The sequence below is a fragment of the Lagopus leucura genome, unplaced genomic scaffold (genome assembly GCF_019238085.1).
Source record: "Lagopus leucura isolate 7727_CA_CO unplaced genomic scaffold, USGS_WTPT01 Super-Scaffold_100008, whole genome shotgun sequence".
In the NCBI taxonomy this organism is placed as follows: Eukaryota; Metazoa; Chordata; class Aves; order Galliformes; family Phasianidae; genus Lagopus; species Lagopus leucura.
The window spans coordinates 3,539,765-3,561,945 of record NW_024962265.1 but is presented as its reverse complement, the minus strand read 5'-3'; the positions used below and the strand labels follow the sequence as shown (position 1 = coordinate 3,561,945).

Sequence of the window (22,181 nt, the reverse complement as noted above, 5' to 3'; positions counted from 1 at the left end):
CACTGACTTTTATCTCAATGAACAATTTAAAAAAATCTTTTTACTGCTCAAGCACTGATCTGGAATTACCTATGAAGTCACGCTGAACTAGAGATAATACTTTTAATTGGATCAGCTGATAAAATTAAAAGATACCACTTCACCTAATAAACTTTTATTCCTTCCTTCAGACCATCAGTCACATCACTGTTAACTGTATCAGCACCAGAAATATCTCAATCATTAGCAGTAAGTAAATATTCATCGCATGAGCTGAGCTCAAGGCTTCAGCACCAAATGGGACGTAGCTATTTTTCCTATTTTATGGGACTGAAAGATTCACATTGCACATCACAACACACACGAAGCCTTCCTTTGTTACTGGCTAATTATTACACAATCAAAGCAAGTCAAGTATTGTGAACTGCCTAACATCAGCCATCAGTTTTGTTTAACCTACAAAGATCTGCAAACTATTAAAAGTTTTTGCAACTTTTCAGAATTTCTACCATGCGTTTCTCAAACCTGCAAAAGTAAACCTTCTTCTTCCAGTGCAACAAAACACCTACGGCAGTCTCTTGATCTACCTTCTCCCCTTAAAGAAAAAATAAAACCCGAACAAAAACACATCGAGCACAAAATTGCAAATAGTATTTTCAGCAAACATTTCCTCAAAATTAAAATGTTCTCAATTCTAAGTATTTTAACTCAGCTATAAAAAAAACCCCTATATTCAGCTGTCATATTTAATGCTCGCTTTAAATTGCTATTTTAAAAAAGTATTCTTTTTTGTGAAGTTGTGTCTGTGGGTCCTCTGATACACTAGCCTCAGGCGTTAGAAGTTTTCCTGGTTCTCATCCAACTTTGGAAATAATATCTTCTTGCTTCGGGTGTTAAAAGGATTCATACATTATTTATAAGGACTGCTAAAATCTAACTCCTGGATCTAACTCGCAAGAGAGAAAGTATAAAAAGTTACATACAAGAAAAAAAGTACAACTGTCCTCGTTTCAATTTTTACTCCCTTTTTACAAGTCACGTAGAGCCAGACTGAGTCTGTAATTCTCTCACCTCTCCCTCCCCTACATTCTGATGTTCTTCTACAGATGCTTTGAGCTCTTTAGGATTTGATCTTTCCTGCGTGTTTTTCAAGTTTGATTTTCCAAGTAAAAAAACCCAAAAGGCAGTGCTGTCGGGGAGCCTGTTACACATCAAAGGAGTGGGACTGCTCTGACAGAATGGTGTTTGTTTACCTCCCGAAAAAAATCAGACTCGAGAGTATCAAGAAAGTAGCCAAACAGCACAGCCAAAATCCCTTTTCACTTTCCAGAGTCGTCTTCTATGCTTTCCTCTTATTGATGCTGTTCTAATATCCATACACATTATTTACATTTTGCCTTTTCTTTCCAGCTCAAGAGTTCATTGCTAGGTTTTGAACGATACTTTCAACAACCTTCATAAGGAAGAGCTACCAGTATCTTCTTATCAATTGAAGAAAATGTTTCTGCACTGAACAACGTTTTCACTTCCCGGGTTACATGAAGGTAAGAGATTTTATAGACCAAAAGCACTTTAGTAACTACTTACTCTATGCAATTAAAGACAGTAGAGAAGTCAAGTCTACAAAGTGTCAGGAAACACTTGCTACCTTGAGCAAGTCTTCCCATTGTTACTGGAAATAGAACATTTTTCTGGACAACAGCACACACTGCAAGCACTGTATCTGACATTCATTCACAAGCAGATAGCTGTTTCCAACTGCAGTTTCTCTTAAACAAACTGAAGCACACAGAAATGCTACCTGAATACCCTGTAAGAAAGACTGAAGATATACTTACTGCTATACTTTACTACTGTTTTCCAAATCATTGAAAAATCGCCCCATCCAATGTTTATAGCAGCACAGTAATGGATTTCACCTTACTGGGAAGGCAACATCATTTATTCGTTGTTACACTAGGCAGAATTTCTGTACGTATTTCAGCCTTTGAGATCTAACTTCTTCAAAAAGAATGAGAGACAACAGAGCACGATTCTGTCCTCTCCAAAATTTTAAATGAAATAAATATTTGGGGAATTGTGTTATTTTGTTTCACTCTTTCAGGGAAGTATAATCCTCTTTGTCTGGCATTTTTGCAAACCACAAACTTATTTGTGTTTTTTTCCTCCCAAAGCATACACGCAGGACGTTCACTGTTTGAAGAGAAATTTAGATGAGGTTACATTTCTTAAACATTTACCTTATTAGCTAGCAATCAAATTTCATGTAGCTAAAAGAAAAAAAAGGAAAACAACAATCTTCCCTTTTTCAATGCCACTGTTAAAATCATTGCAGCTTGTTGCATTTCTACAGTTGGTTTCACTGTTCAGCAAGCCTCAGCCCCTGCCTCTGTGCAACTTTCATACAGGAAAGGAGAGCACTTGGAATAGCAATGATAAAATACCAGAAATGCCAGCCAATGTCAGTAAAGGAAATTAGAAGCAAGCACTGTGCCTTTAAACAGATCTTATTTTAAATCAGACTTAACTAGAAGATGACTTCAGGTTGGCTTTTTTCTTTTTCTTTTCTTTTTCTTCTTTTCTTTTCCCTGTTCCATTTGCTCAACAGAAGTACCCAGCGCCAGGTGCTGAGAATGCTGTGCCAGATTCACTACTCCTCCTTCTTCTGCCTTTACCAAATTTACAACCTCTTGCACTACGTACAGCAGAGGGAGGCTTTCACATACGAGGTACAGTAAAGAATATTTCTTGTCATCCTAGAACTTAAGCATGTTATAAAAATGTGTGTTGACGTAGCACATTTTGATACCAGATCATCTCTGAAGCAAGTAAATAATAGTGAAAAACTAGCTTCTGCCACAGCACTGTCACTCATTTTGACACCATGCTTTAATATCACCTTTGCCTGTATAATTTGCAGTGACTACACAGCACAAGGATGTACACAAATATGCAAACAGGCGAGGACCAAAACTGAAAACAAAATGATTAATTTCGCACCTTCTTGAGAAGAAACAATAGGTGGCAGATAGTCTGGGATATATTCTTTCCTTTCTTCTGCATCTTTACTCCCAGGTTGAGGAAACTGTAGGACATTGTTCTTGCTGACGGGAAATGAAGGGATTTGATGTGCGAAAGTCACAGGTTCAATATTGTGTATATAGTCTTCTAGTTCATGTAGATTAACCCCCATGAGCTTAAAGGCATCCCCTACGTCATCCAAAATTGGATCTGTGCGGCCATCTGTAACAAAACAACAACATAACAATGACATTTTTTCAAAAATCCAGGTAAAAAAAAAAAATCATCCTGCAGAGATTACAGTTTGCCTACTCTCAGTACCAGTAATGGAGATTAATGATCCACAGCTCTGTCAGGTTTATCACTCACTGAGCTACAAAAAAGTTCTAAGTTAAGAACATATTTCTGTTAAAAAATGTTTTATTTCAATCCCTACCATTTTAAAGAACTGCATGTCAACAGCACAGCAAGGAAAACCGAGGAAGGCTAACAGGCAGCTGTCCCTGGCAACAGAAAATTAACAACACGCACCACTCAAAGCACTCCGATTTCATAAAGTACATTAAAATAAGCAAAAGCCCTCAATATGCTCAAAGTGTCCCTTTACCAGCACATAACCGACTAGAGATGATTTTTCAATTTAGAAAATTAATAATTCTATTTGTTGAATGAAACTAGTTCATAGGGAACAAAAAAAGAAAATATATTGTGTATCTCTTGATAACAAAAATTCTTTACTAGTATCTTTCCATCAGATGGAAGCTACAGGCTTCATAAGCTATGAGTCACTATACCTACCAGCTAGATATACCTCCTGGATGAAACACAGTAATATCAACAGTGTTCTGATGATGAGGGAATATTCTAGTCTAGATTTTAGGGACCAATTTCCTATGGCGCAATTCAAGTTAAACTCTGCAGCAAAAACCTTCTTTTTCTTAAAAAAAAGTACCATGAAGCCTTACTGGCCAAGCAGTCAGAACCTTGCTTTTACACATTCCCCAGAAGAAGACAGTCTAAGAGACTAGGAACTTCATTCTACACATGTAACTGGGGACAGAGATGTCAATTATACAGCACATAAGTCCTCCAAGTGCCTCAGTTTCCCTAAGCAGATCAGTTCCTCCAAACACCTCCAGAGGGAGAACGGGGCACCTGGCTTCAGACCAACAGCACTGCTTTGAGTCTCCTAACTCATCATCATTATCAAACAGATGCCTTAAACTACATCTATTTTTCTTGTTACTCTATAAAATTATACCACATCATCAACACTATGGCTTATGAAGATATTATAACCCTAAATGATAAGATGCAATTTGGTTGCTAAAGTAATAACGCAAAATCAGCCCACACTTACAGAAGGAACACAATCACTATTCTGAACCCAGAATCAGAAGGCTCAGCTCTAGAGAATTGGGTCAGGGCAGGGGGGTGGAAAGGATGCTCTTTTGTTCTTTCTCTGAACCTAATCTCCTCTTGATTTATCTTGAATCCAAAGCAGCCGAGCGGGCTGGTTCTCACATCACTGGATGAATTCAAACCCCCAGCCAACTTCTGCCTCCAGGTACGTTTAGGAAATAAGAATTTTGTTCTAGAATTTCTCTTCTCAGTCTTGAGGTGAAGATAAGAGTAATACTCAGATCATGGCTTTGATTCTCAGCTCTGTAACACAGGCCTCTTGTGTGACTGTGGGCAAGGTGCTTGTGTTTTAATTCTCTTGCCTCTTTTGTCTGTATTGAGTGTGAACTCCGTGTGACGAGAACCATCTCTTACTTTGTGTTCGTACAATATTTAGTACAAGTGCCAATTATTTCCCCTGCAGACTCCAGGGACAGATAAATCCAGACGCTTACACAAATGTAATTAAGGCCATCACAATTCTAGGGCAGTTTTGAGATCCCTATAGTTATTGTGCATTTGATAGAAGTGTTTTACCATTAAAAAACTGAACTTAGTTGACGCAAACAAGAAATTTTGTATGTCATTTTTAGTCACTCTACAGACCATGCAATGCAATACCCTTGAACTTACTGAACCACTTGTTAGGGTCAAGCTATACAGCTAGTTAAAGTGCAAAGCCTGAAGAAAACTCTTTAAGCCCCAAAGCAGAGCATATTTATTCCTTGGATGCTCTTGAAATTCCTGACTGTGCCGTGCTCAGAGATGACCCATGGGGAGCCTCAGCTCTCATTCCCAAAGCAGACATCACCCAGACTCAAAACTGTACCTACAGATAAGGACACACCGTGCTTAACAAAGAATGATTTGGGTTGGAAGGGACCTTTCAGATCATCTAGCTCCAACCCCTGCTGTAGGCATGGATACCTCTCTCTAGACCAGGTTGCTCAAAGCCCCATCCAGCTTGGTCTTGAACACTTCCAGGGATGGGGGATCCACAACCTTGCTAGGCAACCTGTTCCAGTGTCTCACCACCGTCACAGTAAACAGTTTCTTCCTGATATTTAGTCTAAATCTACCCTTTTCCAGTTGAAAACCATTTGCCCTTGTCCTGCCTCTACATGCGCTCATAGTCCCTCCTCAGCTTTCCTGTAGGCCCCTTCAGGTACTGGAAGGCCAGTACATTCACACTGCCTCGGAAAGAAAAACAAAAACACACAGCCAGGTTCCCAAGACTGCAAGACACACATCTGTCCCATTCCTGGGGCAGAATAAGGGTCTTTGGAGAGCCCTGCTCCACGAGAGCCTCTTGTCACCTCTACTGACATGCTTAGGGTGTTCTAGACCAGTTTATCTCTGCAATAGGAAAAAGTCTTCTTGTGCTGCAGTTCCTGAAGATGTACTGACATCAGAAGCAAGTGAGAAATGCTAAAAAGGGTTTCTTCCTACAAGTGGTTATTGAGGATATGTGGTAGAGAAGCAATCAGCTATGATGTGAAATGTTTTACGGCGTGAAAATATAACGAATGTTTAAGGTATGTAAATATTTAAGCAATTATGGCATTAAAAAGCAAGCTTAGAAGATGAGCATAATAGATAAACTTAGCTTTTCATTATGAAAAAAAATAAATACAAGGATTATTTTTCCATATCTCTGACCCAAAGAGTTCATGACAAGTCATTGGGCTTGTTCAGAAGTGAAGACTCTGGAACACGTCATTGGGACCTCTCAGTACTCAGAGGGAGCTCACAAGGAGGAGGAGGACCAAGTTTTTTATACAATCTAACTGTGATGACTTTAAACTAAGAAACTGGTAGATTTAGATTAGATGTTAGGAAGAAATTCTTTACTCAGAGGATGGTGAGGCACCAGCACAGCTGCCCAGAGAAGCTGTAGGTGCTCCATCCCTGGAGGTGCTCAGGGCCAGGCTGGATGGGGCTCTGGGCAGCCTGAGCTGGTAGCAGGGCAACCATCCCATGGCAAGGGATGGAATTGGAGGGGCTTTGAATTCTCTTCCAACTTAAGGCATTCTATGATAAAACTGACTGAAAACTCAAAGCGTTTAAAAGCTGCAACCGTCACAGTGATGAAAGCACTGATCAGTTCACCTTTTCTAGAAACACCACCTCAGTGAGAAAAGCAAGCAAAACAAAAAAAAAAATATGGTTTCAAAACACTTATTAACTAAAAATACAGCAAAAAATGCTTTAAATGCAATTTCAGGTGATTTATCAAAATTTGAAAAAACTCGAGCTTGTGCCTTTATACTTCTAATAGTCTAACGTTTCTCTTCCCTATCTTTTTCAATAGAAATTCACTTAAACAGCAGAAGCCAGACACATTAAAGAGAATGCTGACAAACATGCAACTCTCCTGGTGTTTCACAAGAAAAATAAAAGTAATAATTTTATGTATACTGAACTTATTTTGATATTCTTCAGGTATCTGTGCTACCCTCTGTTTAAAAATTCATATGCTGGCACCTTCCAGTAAAATAAGTAATCCAATGTCTCACAGCAAGTGCCAAATTACAGCTGTGGAGGTCTTGGGTTCCAGTCTCACGCTGCTGCCTGTATCACAACACTTCAATAATATCACAGAATCATAGAATTGCTTGAGTCAGAAGGGGCCTCTAAAGGTCACCAAGTCCAACCTTTCTACAATGATCAGGGACACCTAGAGCTCAGTCAGGTGCTCAGAGTCATGCCTGACCTTGGATGTGTCCAGGACACACGTTCTCTCGGATTGGGAAGAGAAACAAGACAGCTGAATGCTTCATAAAGCAAGTTACAACTCTCCTGCTGATCTCAAACCAGTGGAGAATATTTCTCCTCACAAGCTGTAAGCTATACTATCTCCTTGAAAGGCAATGATGCTCTAAAATTGATAGAGCTATGGTAACCAGTAGAGCTAAATTAAGTCCCAAACTCATTTATCACAAAGCTGCAGAAATGGCCACGTACCTTGTTGTGTAAGCGAGTAAAGAGGAACCTGAATGCAGAAGTGGATTAAAAACAAAAGAAAAACAAAAAACCAACAAATATCCAGTGAGAAGCTGTCCAGAGTCCAACTGCGGCTCCACGTCACCAGCTGACAAATATTCACATTATCCAAAGAGACTGCAGCGCTGGGGAATGCCACTGGGAGAAACTCTCATTCTCTCTTTAAATTTCATTGCCTGATGCACGAACAACCTTTGTCAGTCCTCCCACATCCTTCATCTCCCCTGTCCAGGGCCCAAAGACCATAGGAGTCAGTGAAAAATTAACAATTACAGAACAGAAAGCTTCTGTTTTCATGCCCTTTTTTTTTTTTTTTTTTTTTTTTTTTTTTTTTTTTTTATCAGGGTGCAACTGCAGCTCTGAAAGAAATACACTGAGAAAAAATACTGAGTCACTACCATGCAACGTGTGCAACCTATTATAAATAGCTCAGCATTCACCCTCATGTTTGTAGAGAAGGATTTTCAAGCAGTAAATTATCTGGTCTAGCTCCTCAGCTCTGTCATAGATTCCCTGTGCTCCAGTAAGTCACACAGCCCTACCATGCACTGAATAAGTGCACCTGCATCGAGGAGTTACTCCAGAGTAACTCAAGTACACAACGCATTACTTTCATCCAGCAACCACAGGAACAGCTGGAAGCATGCACAGTGTGTATACACGTATGCCTTATTTGAGTGCACTTCATTAGGAAAAAAAAGGCTCCTGTTAATATCTTCTTGCTATTTCTGCTCAGTCTGCTCCTTTTCCTGGTAAGTTTACAAACACTGAGCAAAAAAATCAAGTAGCCTTTCTTTATCGCTAGCCAGTAAGAAGTTAATTGGTTTAAAACCATCAAAACTCAGGGTTACCTGGCATCAAGAGGTACGCCTATTGCAACAAAAGTTACAGAATGTAACAGGCCTTGAATAGATGCTGGCCAGAGCATACAGAAAATCAGTGCAGGGAATTAGCTCATTTAAACTGAGCATCAAATCCTATTGCTATAGAGATTACTATTATATACTGATAAGAGTGAAGTTTTAAAAAGTAAAATAAAAATCTACAGTGCAATTTGGGTTGATTCCAGGTTCATTCTCCCCATGGAGGAAAACGCCGGCTCACTGTCAGCATCCCCAAACTCACTTCTGCATCTTGTAAAGCCTTGTGAAAAGTGAGTGCAAAGACACAGCACACTATGGGCAGATCTCCCCTAAAACAACAAAAATGTAGACATCTTGGCCTTCAGAAACAGCACAATGCCACTTGTTTTGTAGTTCCAGTACCTTAATTACATACTCCAACACTGGTTTTCAAACATTTCAGCACAAAAACACGTGTGAAGCACACTGCATACCAAATAGATTTCCTCTCATGAGCTTTCCACAAACACATACAGCATAACACGGTTTACTTCAACAAACCAACCCTCACTTTCTCCCCTGTAAGTTCACCCTCTCCTCCACCCCAACACAGCATTCTGAAGCATTTCACAGCATCAAACACATCTCAAGTCCGCTTTGCGAATCGTTTTGTCTTCTATTCACTCCCATCAAATAGAGCTACTGCAAATGCAAAGAAACAACAGCAGAAAAGTAATGAAAATCGTGAATGTGGCTCTCCTAATGGGATGTAACAGCTGGAACAAAGATCTAACACAGTTGGGAAAGCCATCATTCTCTTTTGCAACTGAGAAAATATGTGAACGGCGATGACATGCTTTTCAAAGCAATACCACAGTGCCTCAGTTACGTCAGAGTAAATCCACTCAGTTTTGAATACAAAGATTATGTCCCTCCAGCTGACAGCCCTGCTAACTCAACCCCAACTGGTCGGACTGTGAGATAACATGCTGACAATGAAGATGCTACAATTGAAATTTAATTAATTCTACTTATGCAAAACCATGGTGAAATTCAACTCATTAATCCAGAGCTGGGTTTGTACAGCTACTTCTTTTAGGTGCAAAAGGAAACTGTTCTGAAAAATCAGGGGAACACCAGCTGAGCACTGAGGTGCCTTTTCACAAACCTTTTAGAGTAATAAATACAGGTATCATTTTAAGAGAGGTAAATAAGGAAATACCATATTGCTGACATGGAAACAGCACATTCCCTTTCTCCATTAAAGAAAAAAACTAAAAACAGAGCAGAACTGTGATATCGCTTCCTTCTCCATTCACAGAAAAGAAAAGATTTTCTCTCTGCCCCTTTTTAGGGCACCTGAAGTACAGAGGGGTATCTCATTTCTAACTCCCACTGTGTACTTCCAATCCCTTCAGCGAGGAAAGGCACAAGCTGTATGTTCACCATCTCTGCATCTCTTCCTCCCAGACCTACAAACACTGAGTACCTGTGGCAGTGTTAGCCAAGCCTGAAAGGCAGGGCTGGGTATCACTTCTCTTCAGATCACTGCAGATTGCTTTCCTGGGGATCACTGATGCAATAAGAACTTCTGCCCCTTCGGAAGATGGCAGGACCACAAGCACAGCATTTTCAGGCCAAGTCTGCTCCTCTCCTCACAAAGCTGAGCCTCATCTTGTGAGGGTATTTTCTGTCTCCCAGTCTGCAAATATACTTGGGACTGCTCTGACCCAAATGCAACACTTTGTGCTTGGTCCTGTTGAACCTTCTCACCTACCTACTTTTAGAGCCTGTTCACATCCCTTTGGATGGCGTTTCTCCCTTCTCTGCTGTCAACTGCACCGCTCAGCTTGGTGTCACCTGCAAACTTGCTGAAGATGTGCTTGTGTCACCCGCATTTTGTGGTTCTTTCATCCCCATAAGTTAAGCAGAAGTGCCAGTACAGTGTTCAGTTCACAGAGACCAGACCAGAGTTGCCACCTGTCATCCTTCCCACACATCCCCTTCTCCAAAGCAGTGCAGCAACCCCAGCCCTGATCTTAGGGCTCCATAGCTCTGAGACACCTCAGCAAGCCCTCCCACACCCATCAGGACACTGTCACTCTCTGCTTCACGCTCATACCCTGAAGCACAGGCAGCCTTCCTGCCCTGTTCTCGTTCCCTGTCACACACCTTGCAGACCCTCCAGCACTCCCAAGCTCTGCAGGGCTATCTGCCTCCCTATAAACATTCCCTGTGGGCTCTGCAGGGACCCAGTCAGTCCCAAGGAACTCACAGCATCATCCTCTATCCACTACCAGGGCAATATTTGTTGCCCTCTTTCTCAATCGTCCCCACACAGACATATTGCTTTATGCTCACACAGACTCCTGAAGCTCCTTTCTCTCTCCTCCCACTCACACAGATCCCTGTGCTCTCTTCGCATATGCATCCTCTCCCCAAAACCAAAACCCCTATATCCTCTCCTGTATACACACACACACACCAACCCTACACAATGCAGACAGAGAAAGGGAGGCAGCAGCCCCATCTCCTCGCTACTTCAAAGCTTAATTACCCCTACATCTACAGTTCTATAGTCCCAACTCCTTGCCCATCTCCCACTAGCCCACAGCCTGACTTCTTCCATCCCCTCACCTCTCAGTTGCCCAAAGACCAACTCCCCAGACACTCAACACGCAGAAGTACCTCACAGGACATCCACCTATGCCCTCAAATTATTGCTTCTATTCTCATAGCTCCCAATACTGCCCTACAGCATTACTCTCCATATCCCACAGCACTGTCCCACAGCCTCCAAACACAGAGTTGCCCTTCCTGTGACCCTAAAGTACCACTACTAGCCCTACGGATCCATCACTCTCCTACAGCTTCCCATCCCCCAACCCCCAGCACTGCCCTACAGCCTCCAACCCCACAGCCATCCTTTCTATGCCCCAAAGTACTGTTCCTAGCCCAGCAGTCCCCCAACACTGCCCTATAACCTCTCACCCCACAGCTGCCCTTCTAATGCCCCCAAAGCATTGCCCATAAAACCTATAGTCCCAAACACTGTCTGAATGCTTTCCTCTCCATGGCTCCTTGCAGCTGTCCCTCCTAAGCATTGCTAAGTACAGCCCCCAGTGCTGTCATACAGCTTTCCTATTCACTACCCTCAGCACTGCCCCACATCTTCCAACCCCACAGTCAGCCCTTCTATGACCCAAAGTGTCACTTCTAGCCCACAGTCCCTAGCACTGCCCCCTACAGCCTTCCACTCTACAGCTGCCCTTTTAATACCTCCAAAGTATTACTCCTACTCCCATACACAAAAACTCTGGCCTACAGTCATCCTCCTCACATCCCCAAGCACTGCCTCTTGGCCTCCAACTGCACATCTGCTTTTCCTATGCCCCCAAAGTATTGCTCATACTCCCACAGTCCCAATACTGCCCTAAAACCTTCCTCCTCACATCTCCCAGTGCTAGCTCTCAGCCTCCAACTGCATACCTGCCTTTGTGCCCCCATAAAATTTCTCACACCCTCTTACACCCAAACACCATCCTACAGCTTTCCTCCCCACAGCCCCTAGCACTGCCCCATACCATAGCTGCTCTTATAAAGCATTGCTCCTTATCCCATAGCCCTCAACACTGCCCTACGGATTTCCTACTCAGAGCCCTCAGAACAGGCCCACAGCTTCCAGCTCCACAGCTGCCCTTACTGTGATCTCAAAGTACTGTTCCTATCTCTACAGCCCTCAGCACTGCCCTACAGCCTCCAAACTCACAACTGCCCATCCTGTGACCCCAAAGTTTTGCTCCTAATCCTGTGGCCCTCATTACTACCTAACAGTTTCCCATCCCATGGCCCCCATTACTACCTCATAGCCTCCAACCACACATACCCTCTACCTGTGCCCCCAAACAATTACCCCTACCCTACAGCTCCCAACACTCCTTATGCTCTGATTCTTATAGCCCCCAGCATTGTCCTATAGCATCCAAACTCACAGCTGCTCTTCCTATGCTCTTAAGCATTGTTCCTACTCTCACACCTCCAACACCACTGTACAGAATTCCTCCCCACAGCCCCCAGCACTACCCCTGAGCATCCAATCATTCCCCTCTACTCTGCTCTTGTAAGGCCCCATCCAGAGTACTGTGTTCAGTCTGGAGTCCCCAGTACAAAAAAGTCAGGGAGCTGTTGGAGAGGGTCCAGAGGAGAGCCACGAAGATGATCAGGGAATTGGAGCACCTCCCCCACAAAGACAGGCTGAGGGAGCTGAGCTTGTTCAGCCTGGAGAAAAGAAGGCTGCTGGATGACCTCACTGCAGCCTTTCAATACCTAAAGGGAGCCTACAAATAGGAAGAGAATCAACTCTTGGAAAGGGTTGATAACTGCAAGACAAGGGGAAATGGTTTTAAGTTGAGGGAGGGAAGATTTAGGTTGGATGTCAGGAGGAAATTCTTTACAGAGAGAGTTGAGAGGTGCTGGAACAGGCTGCCCAGAGAGGTTGTGGATGCCCTGTCCCTAGAACTGTTCAAGGCCAGATTGGATGGGGCCCTGGGCAGCCTGGTCCAGTATTAAATGGGGAGGTTGGTGGCCCTGGCTGTGGCGGGGGGTTGGAGATTCACGATCCTTGAGGTCTCTTCCAACCCTCGCCATTCTGTGATTCTGTAATCACGCATCTGCCTCTCACATAAGCCTACTGTTACAGCCCCCCACACTGCTTTCCTTCCAACCGCCCTCAGCAGTGTCCCACAGCCTCTAAGCCAAGAGCTGCCCTTTCTACACCCCCAAAGAACTGCTTTAATTCCCACAGCTCCCAACACCCTACAGTCTCTAAACCCAGAGGTGCCTTTCCTGTGACCCCACAGCGCTGCTCCTAGCCCTATAGCCCCCATCATCGCCCTACAGCCTCCCACCCCACATCCCAACGCCTGCAAAGTATCTCTCCTACACCCGCACGCTCTCACTCACAGAGCTCGCAGTAGCGGTGGCAGCCCCGGCCCAATCCCTGCAGGTACCGCTGCAGCACATCGGTGAGGAGATCGCAGGCCGAAACCTGCACCGAATCCCAGCCCAACGCCTGACAGATCTGCGCCACCGATACCCGCAGCAGCCACCGCGAGTACGTCTCGCACATGCCGGCTGGGCTCGGCTCCGCTTCGCCCGCGCCCGCCCTGGGCCGGGAGGGCCGCGGGAGGCTCACGCAGGGCCCGCCGCCGCCGCCGCCATCTTGGCGCCGCGCTTCGCCCCGCCCAGCGCCAGGCAACGGCGCTCCAACGCCGATCGCATCGAGCGGAGCCGCCGCGGGGACGGCGGGGCGGGGCGGGGCGCTGAGCTGACCTCAGAGCGGGCGGTTGTGGAGTGGGCTTCGTTGGGAGGTGCGCTGTAAGGCCGCCGTGTTCCTCCTCCTCGTTGCTCGCGTGCAGACTCGCTACACGGAGCACCACGAGGCACAGCTGTCGCTAACGCTGCATCCCGTTAAATTTAGAGCAGCTCCCCGCACTTACGTGCAAGCTGCAGCATTCCCGTGCTGTGAGGAACGCGGATCTGAGAGGAAGCCGATGGAGAGAATCCTTTGATAGCAAAGAGGCTTCTCAAGGACAGGGGAAGGAGCTTGATTTAAGACACTTGAAAACAAAATTGATTTTAGACTGGTAGAGGACATTACTCCCTTGAAGAAAAAAAAAAAAAAAAAAAGTTGATTAGATTACATTCCTCCCCTTTCCAATTTCAGTACTTCCTCCAGTGCCAGAGCCTGCAGTAGGAAGTGAGCAAAACGCCCCAGGATGAGCTAAATAATTCAAGGTGAGTTTGGGGATCTTTTGAGGAGTAGGACCTTGCATGGGTACCTCTGTGCAGGCAAGGATATGAATAACTGCATGTAAGACTAAGATTGCCTTGGTAACCATGTTAAAAACACCACCTTTGGGAACAGAGAGCAAAATTGGAAGAAGTGTGTATGGATACTTGGAGGATCCAGAAACAGAAATGATAGTTATTTAGTGGTGCAGCAGGCAGAGAGGAGCAACACGTCATGCACTAATGGGTGTACGTACGCCAGTCATGTAACTGCCATGCTGAAATTCAGTCATTGTGTGTAACAGGAAAGAGGACAGAACTAAGTAAGAGTGGTGTTTTATTAGAAGTTGGTTAGTTGACTAGTTAGCTTCTTGATTTATTAGGTGATTAGTAGAATGCTGATTAGTCAATCAACAGTCCAGTCTTCTGGATCAGTCCCATCCAAAGCCTGCTGCAGAGCAGGGAGCTGGACCCATGGCAACATCCTGCAATTCGTGTGTTCTTTACTCACTCTTTTCACTACGTTGACAAGCTCTAAGGAACGCTGGCCTCCAAATCTTAGAAACATTTGAGTATTCTAAAAACCTGCAAATACACAGGCCCTTTTTGTAACTGTATTAAGTATCATTAACAGAATTAAGGTTCAAGAACTTGGAAATAACTTCCCTGTAGGCATGCTATTCCTTAGATTCCCCAAAGAAGTATTTAATGTATCATTAGTACAGAAACTTTGATGTGAGCAATTGCTGTATCTGCCACAGCAACTCCAAAGTCAGAGAACATTAGGGCCAAAGCATCTGAATTTCTGTAAAATCAAATGCTTAAGTGTTCTAAATAAAATTGTGCTTAAGGAATTTCAGGCTCATGGCTGCGAATGAGGAATTGCACTGATTGAACAGCACTCGATGCTTATGTTTCCAGGCTAGCTGACTTAGGCATACAACTCAAATCAAGAGCAGCTTGAGTAAGCAGGGGGCTGCTTATACCTGTCTCGGGGGTCAAACTCACAGATGGCTTTGATGTTTACTGCCATATCCATTTTCTTTCCATTTCTGTCTTGTTCATTTTGGAATGCAAACTTCTAGAAACAGTCGTAGTGTTGTGTTCAAGTAAGGTAGATAAGCGTTCCCACTGCATGATTGAGAAAGATTATTTTCCATTCTCCTCTTCAGCACACAGGACAACATATGCAACAAACCACCACTTTTAAACAGTGATAACACAATGAAGACAGAATATCTTTCCCTCTTCAAAAGAAGCTCCTGCTGGCATGCTTTCTGTGCCAGGAATTATAAAATTCAGAGCACAGCCTTAAAAACAACCTACATTTCAAAGAGTAACCAAGTCAAACCCAGATGTACCGACAACCAATAACGTGTTTCATGAAGGAGTTTATTGTAAGAATGTACAGATATTTCTGGGGCTTTGCCACTTCTTCACAAAATAGCAGAGCAGTCTTATTAACGAACACAGGCAAGTTCAATCATACGCTCAGAATTATTCTTCACCTGTAAGGAAAATTGAAGCAAATTAAAATCTTTCAATCAATGCTTCTTTTTAAAATGCATCACCTCTGATTTTAAGTGCTTTAACAATTCATTCTTCCCTACTCCCTCCTCCCCTCCAACTCTCTCTCAAGACTACTTTTATCTGAAACTTTAAATGCTTATTTTGTTACAAACTTTTTTTCAGGTGTAGTGTTTTACAAATAGACATTTTTAAGGTCACAGCCCAATGCCAGGGCACTACGAACAAATGAAGCAATACTTTCAAGTGAATCCAGTAACTCAGAGAATAAAAAACCCACAGAAAACTGCCAAATGCAGATGCACTCTATCACGGACATATTTTGTTTAAGATTTACTGGTGCTTGAATCTGTCCAAACAGAAAGCAATGGCCATTTCCTAGATGTGGGAAGAAGAAATTGTGTCTGACCACTGTTGCTGAATTCCGATTTCCTTATCTGATTTCAAGACTGCACTTAAAAATGGATGCATACAGACAATCTAGTTTCTATTCCATAACTTTACCTCTTGGATTTGGCCAAACCTCTTTTGCTGATTAATCCCTGGTTAAGATGTTATGAGGAAAAAAAAAACAGAACAAGCAGGTTAAGAAGTAACTCATGCAAATTAAGGCAAAACTATGCACGTATTTGTAACTGCATTGTGAGGAGCATAATACAGCTCATAACTGCAACATGTTATGTATTCCAGACATTTTGTAAATGTACAGAATAGTATCAAACATATTTACATCTTTGAGTACAGCACATTTTTAACTGTTAGATGGAATGCACATTATCTACATGAGGTTACAAATTGTGGTCTAAGCCCACACATTTTGTAACCTACAGAACACACAGTTGCAAAACTTCATTCTCAGGAAACGAAGCAATATACTCAGCTTCAACATTTATCATACATATTTCCAGAATCCATTGATGCCAGCTATATTTCTCCTTTCAACCCCAAACTCCTGCACACTATCACAGACTGATTTCTGCAAAGGCATTTCAGTCACCAGAATTGCTCTCTCTGCATCCAAAACTGTTCTACAGCAATGAACTGGGCTGTTTGAGCAGAGTATGAAGAACCCAGGTAAAAGGAGCAGATGGGATATCTACTCAAAACAAATAAGGAGGAAACACTCTCCCTGCTCAGTCAAGGGCATGTGTCAAAGCTGAGGATATAATCAACCAGTTTTTAAAGAATATCTGGTCAAACTTCACACTTGTTAGTAAACTGCCACAAACTAAAAAAGGATAGGAGACATGCCATGGATTGTCCTGCTCCATGCCTTAACATTCCCCATTAACCTGCCTGAAGGAGGGCACAAGCATTACACGACATTGCAACCACTCCTGTTTCATGTGTATACAGGTACTCACAGAGCAGCAGCACCAGAGATGATCTCAATAAGCTCCTTAGTAATAACAGCTTGACGGGTACGGTTGAATGTCAAAGTCAGTTTGTCGATCATCTCAGCTAGGGAAAAATTAAAGTTGGAATTTAAGCATATAATGAGCATTCAAATGCAAGTAAAGGAAGTTCTACGAAGAGAATACCACACAGACTTGTGGATCCATGTGAATGATCAAGCAGCTTATTGCACTTTTCAGTTTTCCCTACTGCTGACAGACAATCTAAGAAGAAGATAATTTAGCTTGAGGCATCAGAATTAAGCATCTGAAAAACAGCCAGACTAGTAAATACCATGGGTAGAATGTTATTCATTTTTAAATTCCAATAATGTTTCTTGCACTGTTAATGTCCCTCAATAACCACAGTATTTCCTTCAAGTTCTGTTCTGGCAAATGGAGCCATTTTTCACTTAATATTTTTTAATGGAGACTTTATCACTACATTCAAGATACAGGGATCAGCAGAGACCCACACTTACAGTTCCAGGTAACCCTACTGCATAGCACATAAGCTTCATTCAGCCACCAGCATTTTTTATGCATCACTATCTTCTTGAAACTGAAGTCGTATCACTATGCCACATTAAACACTATTAGCCCACCAATACCAACCATGTATTCACTGCAGTGCACTCAGTTTGGACACTTCACAAGGTATACTAGCATATTCTCAGCTTGCAAGAAATCAAAATCTGCAGACCAACAACAAGAGAGACATCAGTAGTTGAAATCCTAGAAAATCCAGAGTAGACTTACAAGCATTTTTGCTTGCGTTGTCCATAGCAGTCATCCTAGCGCTCTGCTCACTGGTGGTAGATTCTTTCAGGGAGTAGTATAGAATATTTGCTAGTGTAAATTCCTGGTAGTTTCTCAGCACATCAGCATCAATGTCATCGTAGATGCTCAGGCTTTCTGAAAAACATGAATGAGCAGAGTCAGAACTGCAGGCTGTACTAATTATAACCATACAATGTCACATAGAAAACAGTAAGTTACTTTTTTTTCCCCACTCAGTACATGGTGACAAATCCCTCCACACTGCCTTAGGTGTACTATCATAAATTGTTAATTACCAGAGAGATAATGTATTTTGTGTGTTTTAATTAAGTTTAAAGACCAGGAAATTCGATCCTGACCAGGGCTAAAGGCATTATTGATATATTATATTTAATGCTGCTGTACAATGCTGCACAAACCATCTGAGGTGCTTTTACTGAGAAGAAGCCACTCATTGCTGAAAATGTCGGAAGCAACAATTTTGCACAGGCATAATTCTTGACTGAGAGAAAAGCTCAAAATTAGTACAAGCTCTCCTTCCCCACAGCCCCACGATGTGTCAGCTCTGGACTACATCTTTTAAACTTGTGATACATGCACAATAATGACAATATCATATTCCCAGATGCAGAATATCTTCCCTGTGATTTATTACTTCACCTATCTACTGTTTTCTAGTTCACTGCTTACCAGAACCAGCAACTGTTTCAAAAGAGTAGATAGGTTTTTCATCAGTCTTGTAGGAGATGACAGATCTGAATAAGAAATAGCATAATAGTGTTGGTTTGACTGAAGAACCTAAATTGAGCACTTAATAGCAAATTAGAACACCGACAACTTCTGGCCTTCCAATTCCTCCAAGTCTCGTTATGCTCCTCATGAAGAGATATCAAATACCCTAAGGATATAATAATGTACTGACTGTAAATACAACAGCACACACTATAGAAAGCAAGCTTAGAAACACCACAGAAAAAGAATTTCAACCATATCTATTAAAAATACCCACAGCAAATATGTTCTTCACATATAATAAGAAAATGCACTGACTTTTCAAGAAAATCTGAACACAGACTCAGTTTTCACATTTTACTTAATTCAACCAATATGCTGTTTTCAAATCTTCTATTCAACATCTCCCTAGTGCAGCTTCAGTTTAATCTTACCTGAACCGATTGTAGATGACAGAGCCTTCATCAAATTCATACCCAGAGTTTAATAACTCTGAAGCAATGACTGAAGCATCTCCAAAGCTAGGAGGTCTCCGCCCCACTTCTTTGAATGTCATCAGGAGGTAATTGCCATGCGTCCTGCAGTAACGTGAAATTTGTGTCAGCAGCAAGTTGGTGCTCTAATGTACAACTATGTGGCACCAAGAGGCAAGCAGCAGCAGTAACTGCTAGTGTTCAAGAACAAAGCATTTCGCTGAACTAGAATCTTGGAGAAACTTTAACCTCAGTTAAATTATGATACACCAGAACTCCAGAATGACAAAAGGAGAGGTGTGGTTTTTTTTGTTTGTTTTTTGTTTTGTTTTGTTTTACCTTTGAAGTAGGCCTCTAATCTTGTCGCCCACACCAACCACCATCACTTCCTTCCCTGCATTGGAGAGGTTGGTAATCTCATTCTTCAAGGTTTTAGCAATAGATGTATGGATAGCACCACACAGACCTCGATCAGAGGACACACCGATAAGGAGGTGCTTCTTCTTGTCCTCGGGTGCCTTAATTTCTGCTTTCTCATACAGTGCTGAGAAAAAAAAACAACAAAACAAGATGGGCAAGATATTCACAAGGGTACCAGGAAGCAAATTTGTCCTATCAAAACATCTTTGACTAACTTCAAATTCAATAAATCATTTCCAAAGGGTTTCAAATCACAGCCAGATTTATTTCTATCCCCCTCACAATCATTCAAGTTTGCAGGCTAGCTGACCAGAAGTGACAAAGACGTAATTCCAAGCCACCTGCATCTCTGCATCAGGTATTATAATGAACTTCAACTAAATAATGACACTGACTGCAAGTGCAGTGTTTGAGAAGCATGTGCAGTTCAAGCATTTCAAAGAAGGTTTGGCAGCATCTTTAAACATTACTACCTTACGCCACAGAAATCCAACAGTTTCATGAATAACAGAAAGAAACAGGTCAAAATTGATGTTGCTTTTATGTTTAAAACTACATCCATGCAACCACAAGAAGCTAAAGAAAAAATATCAGACACGGTAATTAATTTCACATCAGCACTCTTACAAATAACTTTTCATCAACTACTTATTAGGAATACTCAAGGTTAACAGTGGCCCAGGGATACAAATGCTTATGAAAAAAATATGCTAAGAGGTTAGAAGTCAACACCATAAAAGCATCCCTCCTTTATTTCCACACCACACAGTGCAAGAGCCTTCACTCACCCAGTGCTCCTGTTCCGTACACTCTAGCAGGCTTCAGCTCCCTCTCAGCTCTTGCATACTTTGCTGCAGAAACCATCTTCATGGACTTCGTAATTTTCTGGATGTTCTTGATGGACTTCAAACGCCTGGTAACTAACAAGGTTAAAAGCTGAAGGTCAAAATTGGGCTATATTGGGCACAAAAGGTTGAAAACAAGAATAAAACATAAGCAACAGCTATCCAGAAATCTCTCCTGAAGTTCCTCAAGGAAGATATAAATAAGCAAGTGATGCACAGATGTAAGATATGCTGTTAGTACTAACACCAGCAAAACTGTACACGTGTATCTTTACAATAACCCAAATGCATCTTTACAATATATTTTTCTTACCATGAATTTTATTTAATATTTACCTCAACATAAGATCCATTTGCTATTCTCTTCCCTACTATTCTACTATTTTCTTCTACATATTTCTCGAATATATAATTTGAGGTATATTGTCAGCTTTTCCTGGATGAAAAAGGAAGGAAAAGCAAAACATAACAAAACCAGTCCTAGTGCTATAGACAAAATAAATGTTGTCCTCTGTTTAGGCTGTGTCCCAAAAATACTAATGCAAAAAGGAAAAAAAACAGGTGCCCTAACAACAAACACAAGCACAAGACAGTATCCCTGCATTAGAACCCCTTAGTAATGACTTAAAGAAGCAACATCAAAGCAGAACCATTCAGTCAAACTTTTTATTCTCCAGTGCTGGGTAAATACAAGAAACTAAGAGCAATGTAAGTTCATTTTTAAATGAACAAAAAATCTGTTTCTGTTTCAGCACACTTGATGAAGTTAATTTTAAAACATTTGAACAGGGCTTGGTTTGCTTACATGGCATCAAAGAATCAAACAACTTGAAGAAATGCTTTTTATCAATCAGAGAACCACAGAATGGCCAGGGTTGGAAGGGACCTCAAGGATCATGAAGCTCCAATCCCCCTGCCACAGGCAGGGCCACCAGTCTCCACATTTAATACCAGACCAGGCTGCCCAGGGCCCCATCCAACCTGGCCTTGAACACCTCCAGGGACAGGGCATCCACAACCTCTCTGGGCAGCTGTTCCAGCACCTCTCCACTCTCACAGTAAAGAATTTGCCCCAAAGGGGAGAATTTTATGAAGGACACTTGTTTCATACAAGTGCCAGAGGCTCATATGGCAGTGTTACACTCCACAACAATCACTTCATCCAACAGAAGCCAAGTGAAATCATGCTTAAACCTAACGCTTCCATACATTTTCCTTCTGTAAAAAGCAGACAAAAGCACACTTACTGTCTTTCAGAGTTGCCATGTTCCTGACTTGGCCCCTGGAAGTGAAAGCAGGAGAAATTAGGAGAGATCATCAGCTCTCCAGCAGACAAACACCAGTCAAGGTCAGATCTCTTCAGAGAGATGAACACATAGGAACACTCATTTCTTAGTAAGGACACTTCACATCAGGCCTTGTAACAAAGCTTTCACACTCCCCCTTGTGCCCGTGTGACTGACAAATACAGGGAAAACAAAGCAGGGCATCAGAAGGGCAAGATCCCTAGAAGAACACAGTTGTTTTTTTTTCTTTTTAGACGATTAAAACAACGAAGCAGCGGAGCTGCCAGCACCCAGCAGGACGTCCTTGCAGCGCCAGCCACCCGCACGGCTCTCCGCTCCCTCACCCGCTCAGCCCCGAACGCCACACAGCGCCCTTCCCCTCAACGCCCATCGCCACCTCCAACCATCCTGACCGCTCAGCCTCGGGCCCGCAAAGCGGAAAAGGACGGAGAGCCCTCCATCTCACCGCCTCCCCCCGCTCCTCCACGAACGGAGGCCCCCAACCCCTCACAGGCACGACCCGGCACAGCCCCAGCCCGCTCGGGGCTCCGTCCGTTACCATTGCGGCTGGTACAGCAGGACGGCGGAGCCCCGCGCGAACATGGCGGCGCCTGCAGCACAGCTCCGCTGAAGGTCAGCGCGCCCGCCCCGCGCATGCGCGCAGCGCCGCGGGGATTGCTTCCGAGGG

At 42.8% G+C, this 22,181-nt stretch overlaps 2 protein-coding genes across 4 annotated transcripts in view; both read right to left on the bottom strand.

Moving 5' to 3' along the window:
* Window positions 1-13,417, bottom strand: part of TAF3 (TATA-box binding protein associated factor 3) — a 112,063-nt gene extending 98,646 nt beyond the window's left edge. Inside the window, exons 1-2 of the mRNA XM_042872499.1 lie at window positions 13,209-13,417; window positions 2,980-3,222 (exon numbers count right to left, since the gene is read on the bottom strand). Coding sequence (XP_042728433.1) covers window positions 2,980-3,222; window positions 13,209-13,374 — 409 coding nt within the window. The 5' untranslated portion in view covers window positions 13,375-13,417. The remainder of the gene's footprint in view (window positions 1-2,979; window positions 3,223-13,208) is intronic.
* Window positions 13,418-15,407: 1,990 nt separating this feature from the next.
* ATP5F1C (ATP synthase F1 subunit gamma) lies at window positions 15,408-22,148 on the bottom strand. 3 transcript variants are annotated; one of them, XM_042872898.1, is made up of 10 exons: window positions 22,053-22,148; window positions 21,455-21,489; window positions 20,151-20,282; window positions 19,282-19,486; window positions 18,904-19,047; window positions 18,428-18,492; window positions 17,717-17,872; window positions 16,928-17,024; window positions 16,068-16,105; window positions 15,408-15,544 (listed from the first exon to the last, which is right to left on the bottom strand). In XM_042872898.1, exons 1-9 carry the CDS (start codon window positions 22,094-22,096, stop codon window positions 16,099-16,101), a joined length of 885 nt encoding a protein of 294 aa, XP_042728832.1. In that variant the 5' UTR covers window positions 22,097-22,148; the 3' UTR covers window positions 15,408-15,544; window positions 16,068-16,098. The 3 variants fall into 3 exon arrangements, with proteins under 3 accessions (XP_042728832.1, XP_042728833.1, XP_042728834.1); XM_042872899.1 differs by lacking the exon at window positions 16,068-16,105; XM_042872900.1 differs by lacking the exons at window positions 15,408-15,544; window positions 16,068-16,105 and having other exon boundaries at window positions 16,924-17,024.
* Between the last annotated feature and the right edge of the window lie 33 nt (window positions 22,149-22,181).

Coding starts and splice junctions, on each gene's coding strand:
- ATP5F1C (XM_042872898.1), bottom strand. CDS start 22,096: ATGTTCGCGCGGGGCTCCGCCGTCCTGCTGTACCAGCCGCAATG. Junction 19,487..20,150: donor GTACGGAACAGGAGCACTGG/GTGAGTGAAGGC, acceptor TTTTTTTCTCAG/CACTGTATGAGAAAGCAGAA. Junction 18,493..18,903: donor GTCATCTACAATCGGTTCAG/GTAAGATTAAAC, acceptor TTTCTTATTCAG/ATCTGTCATCTCCTACAAGA.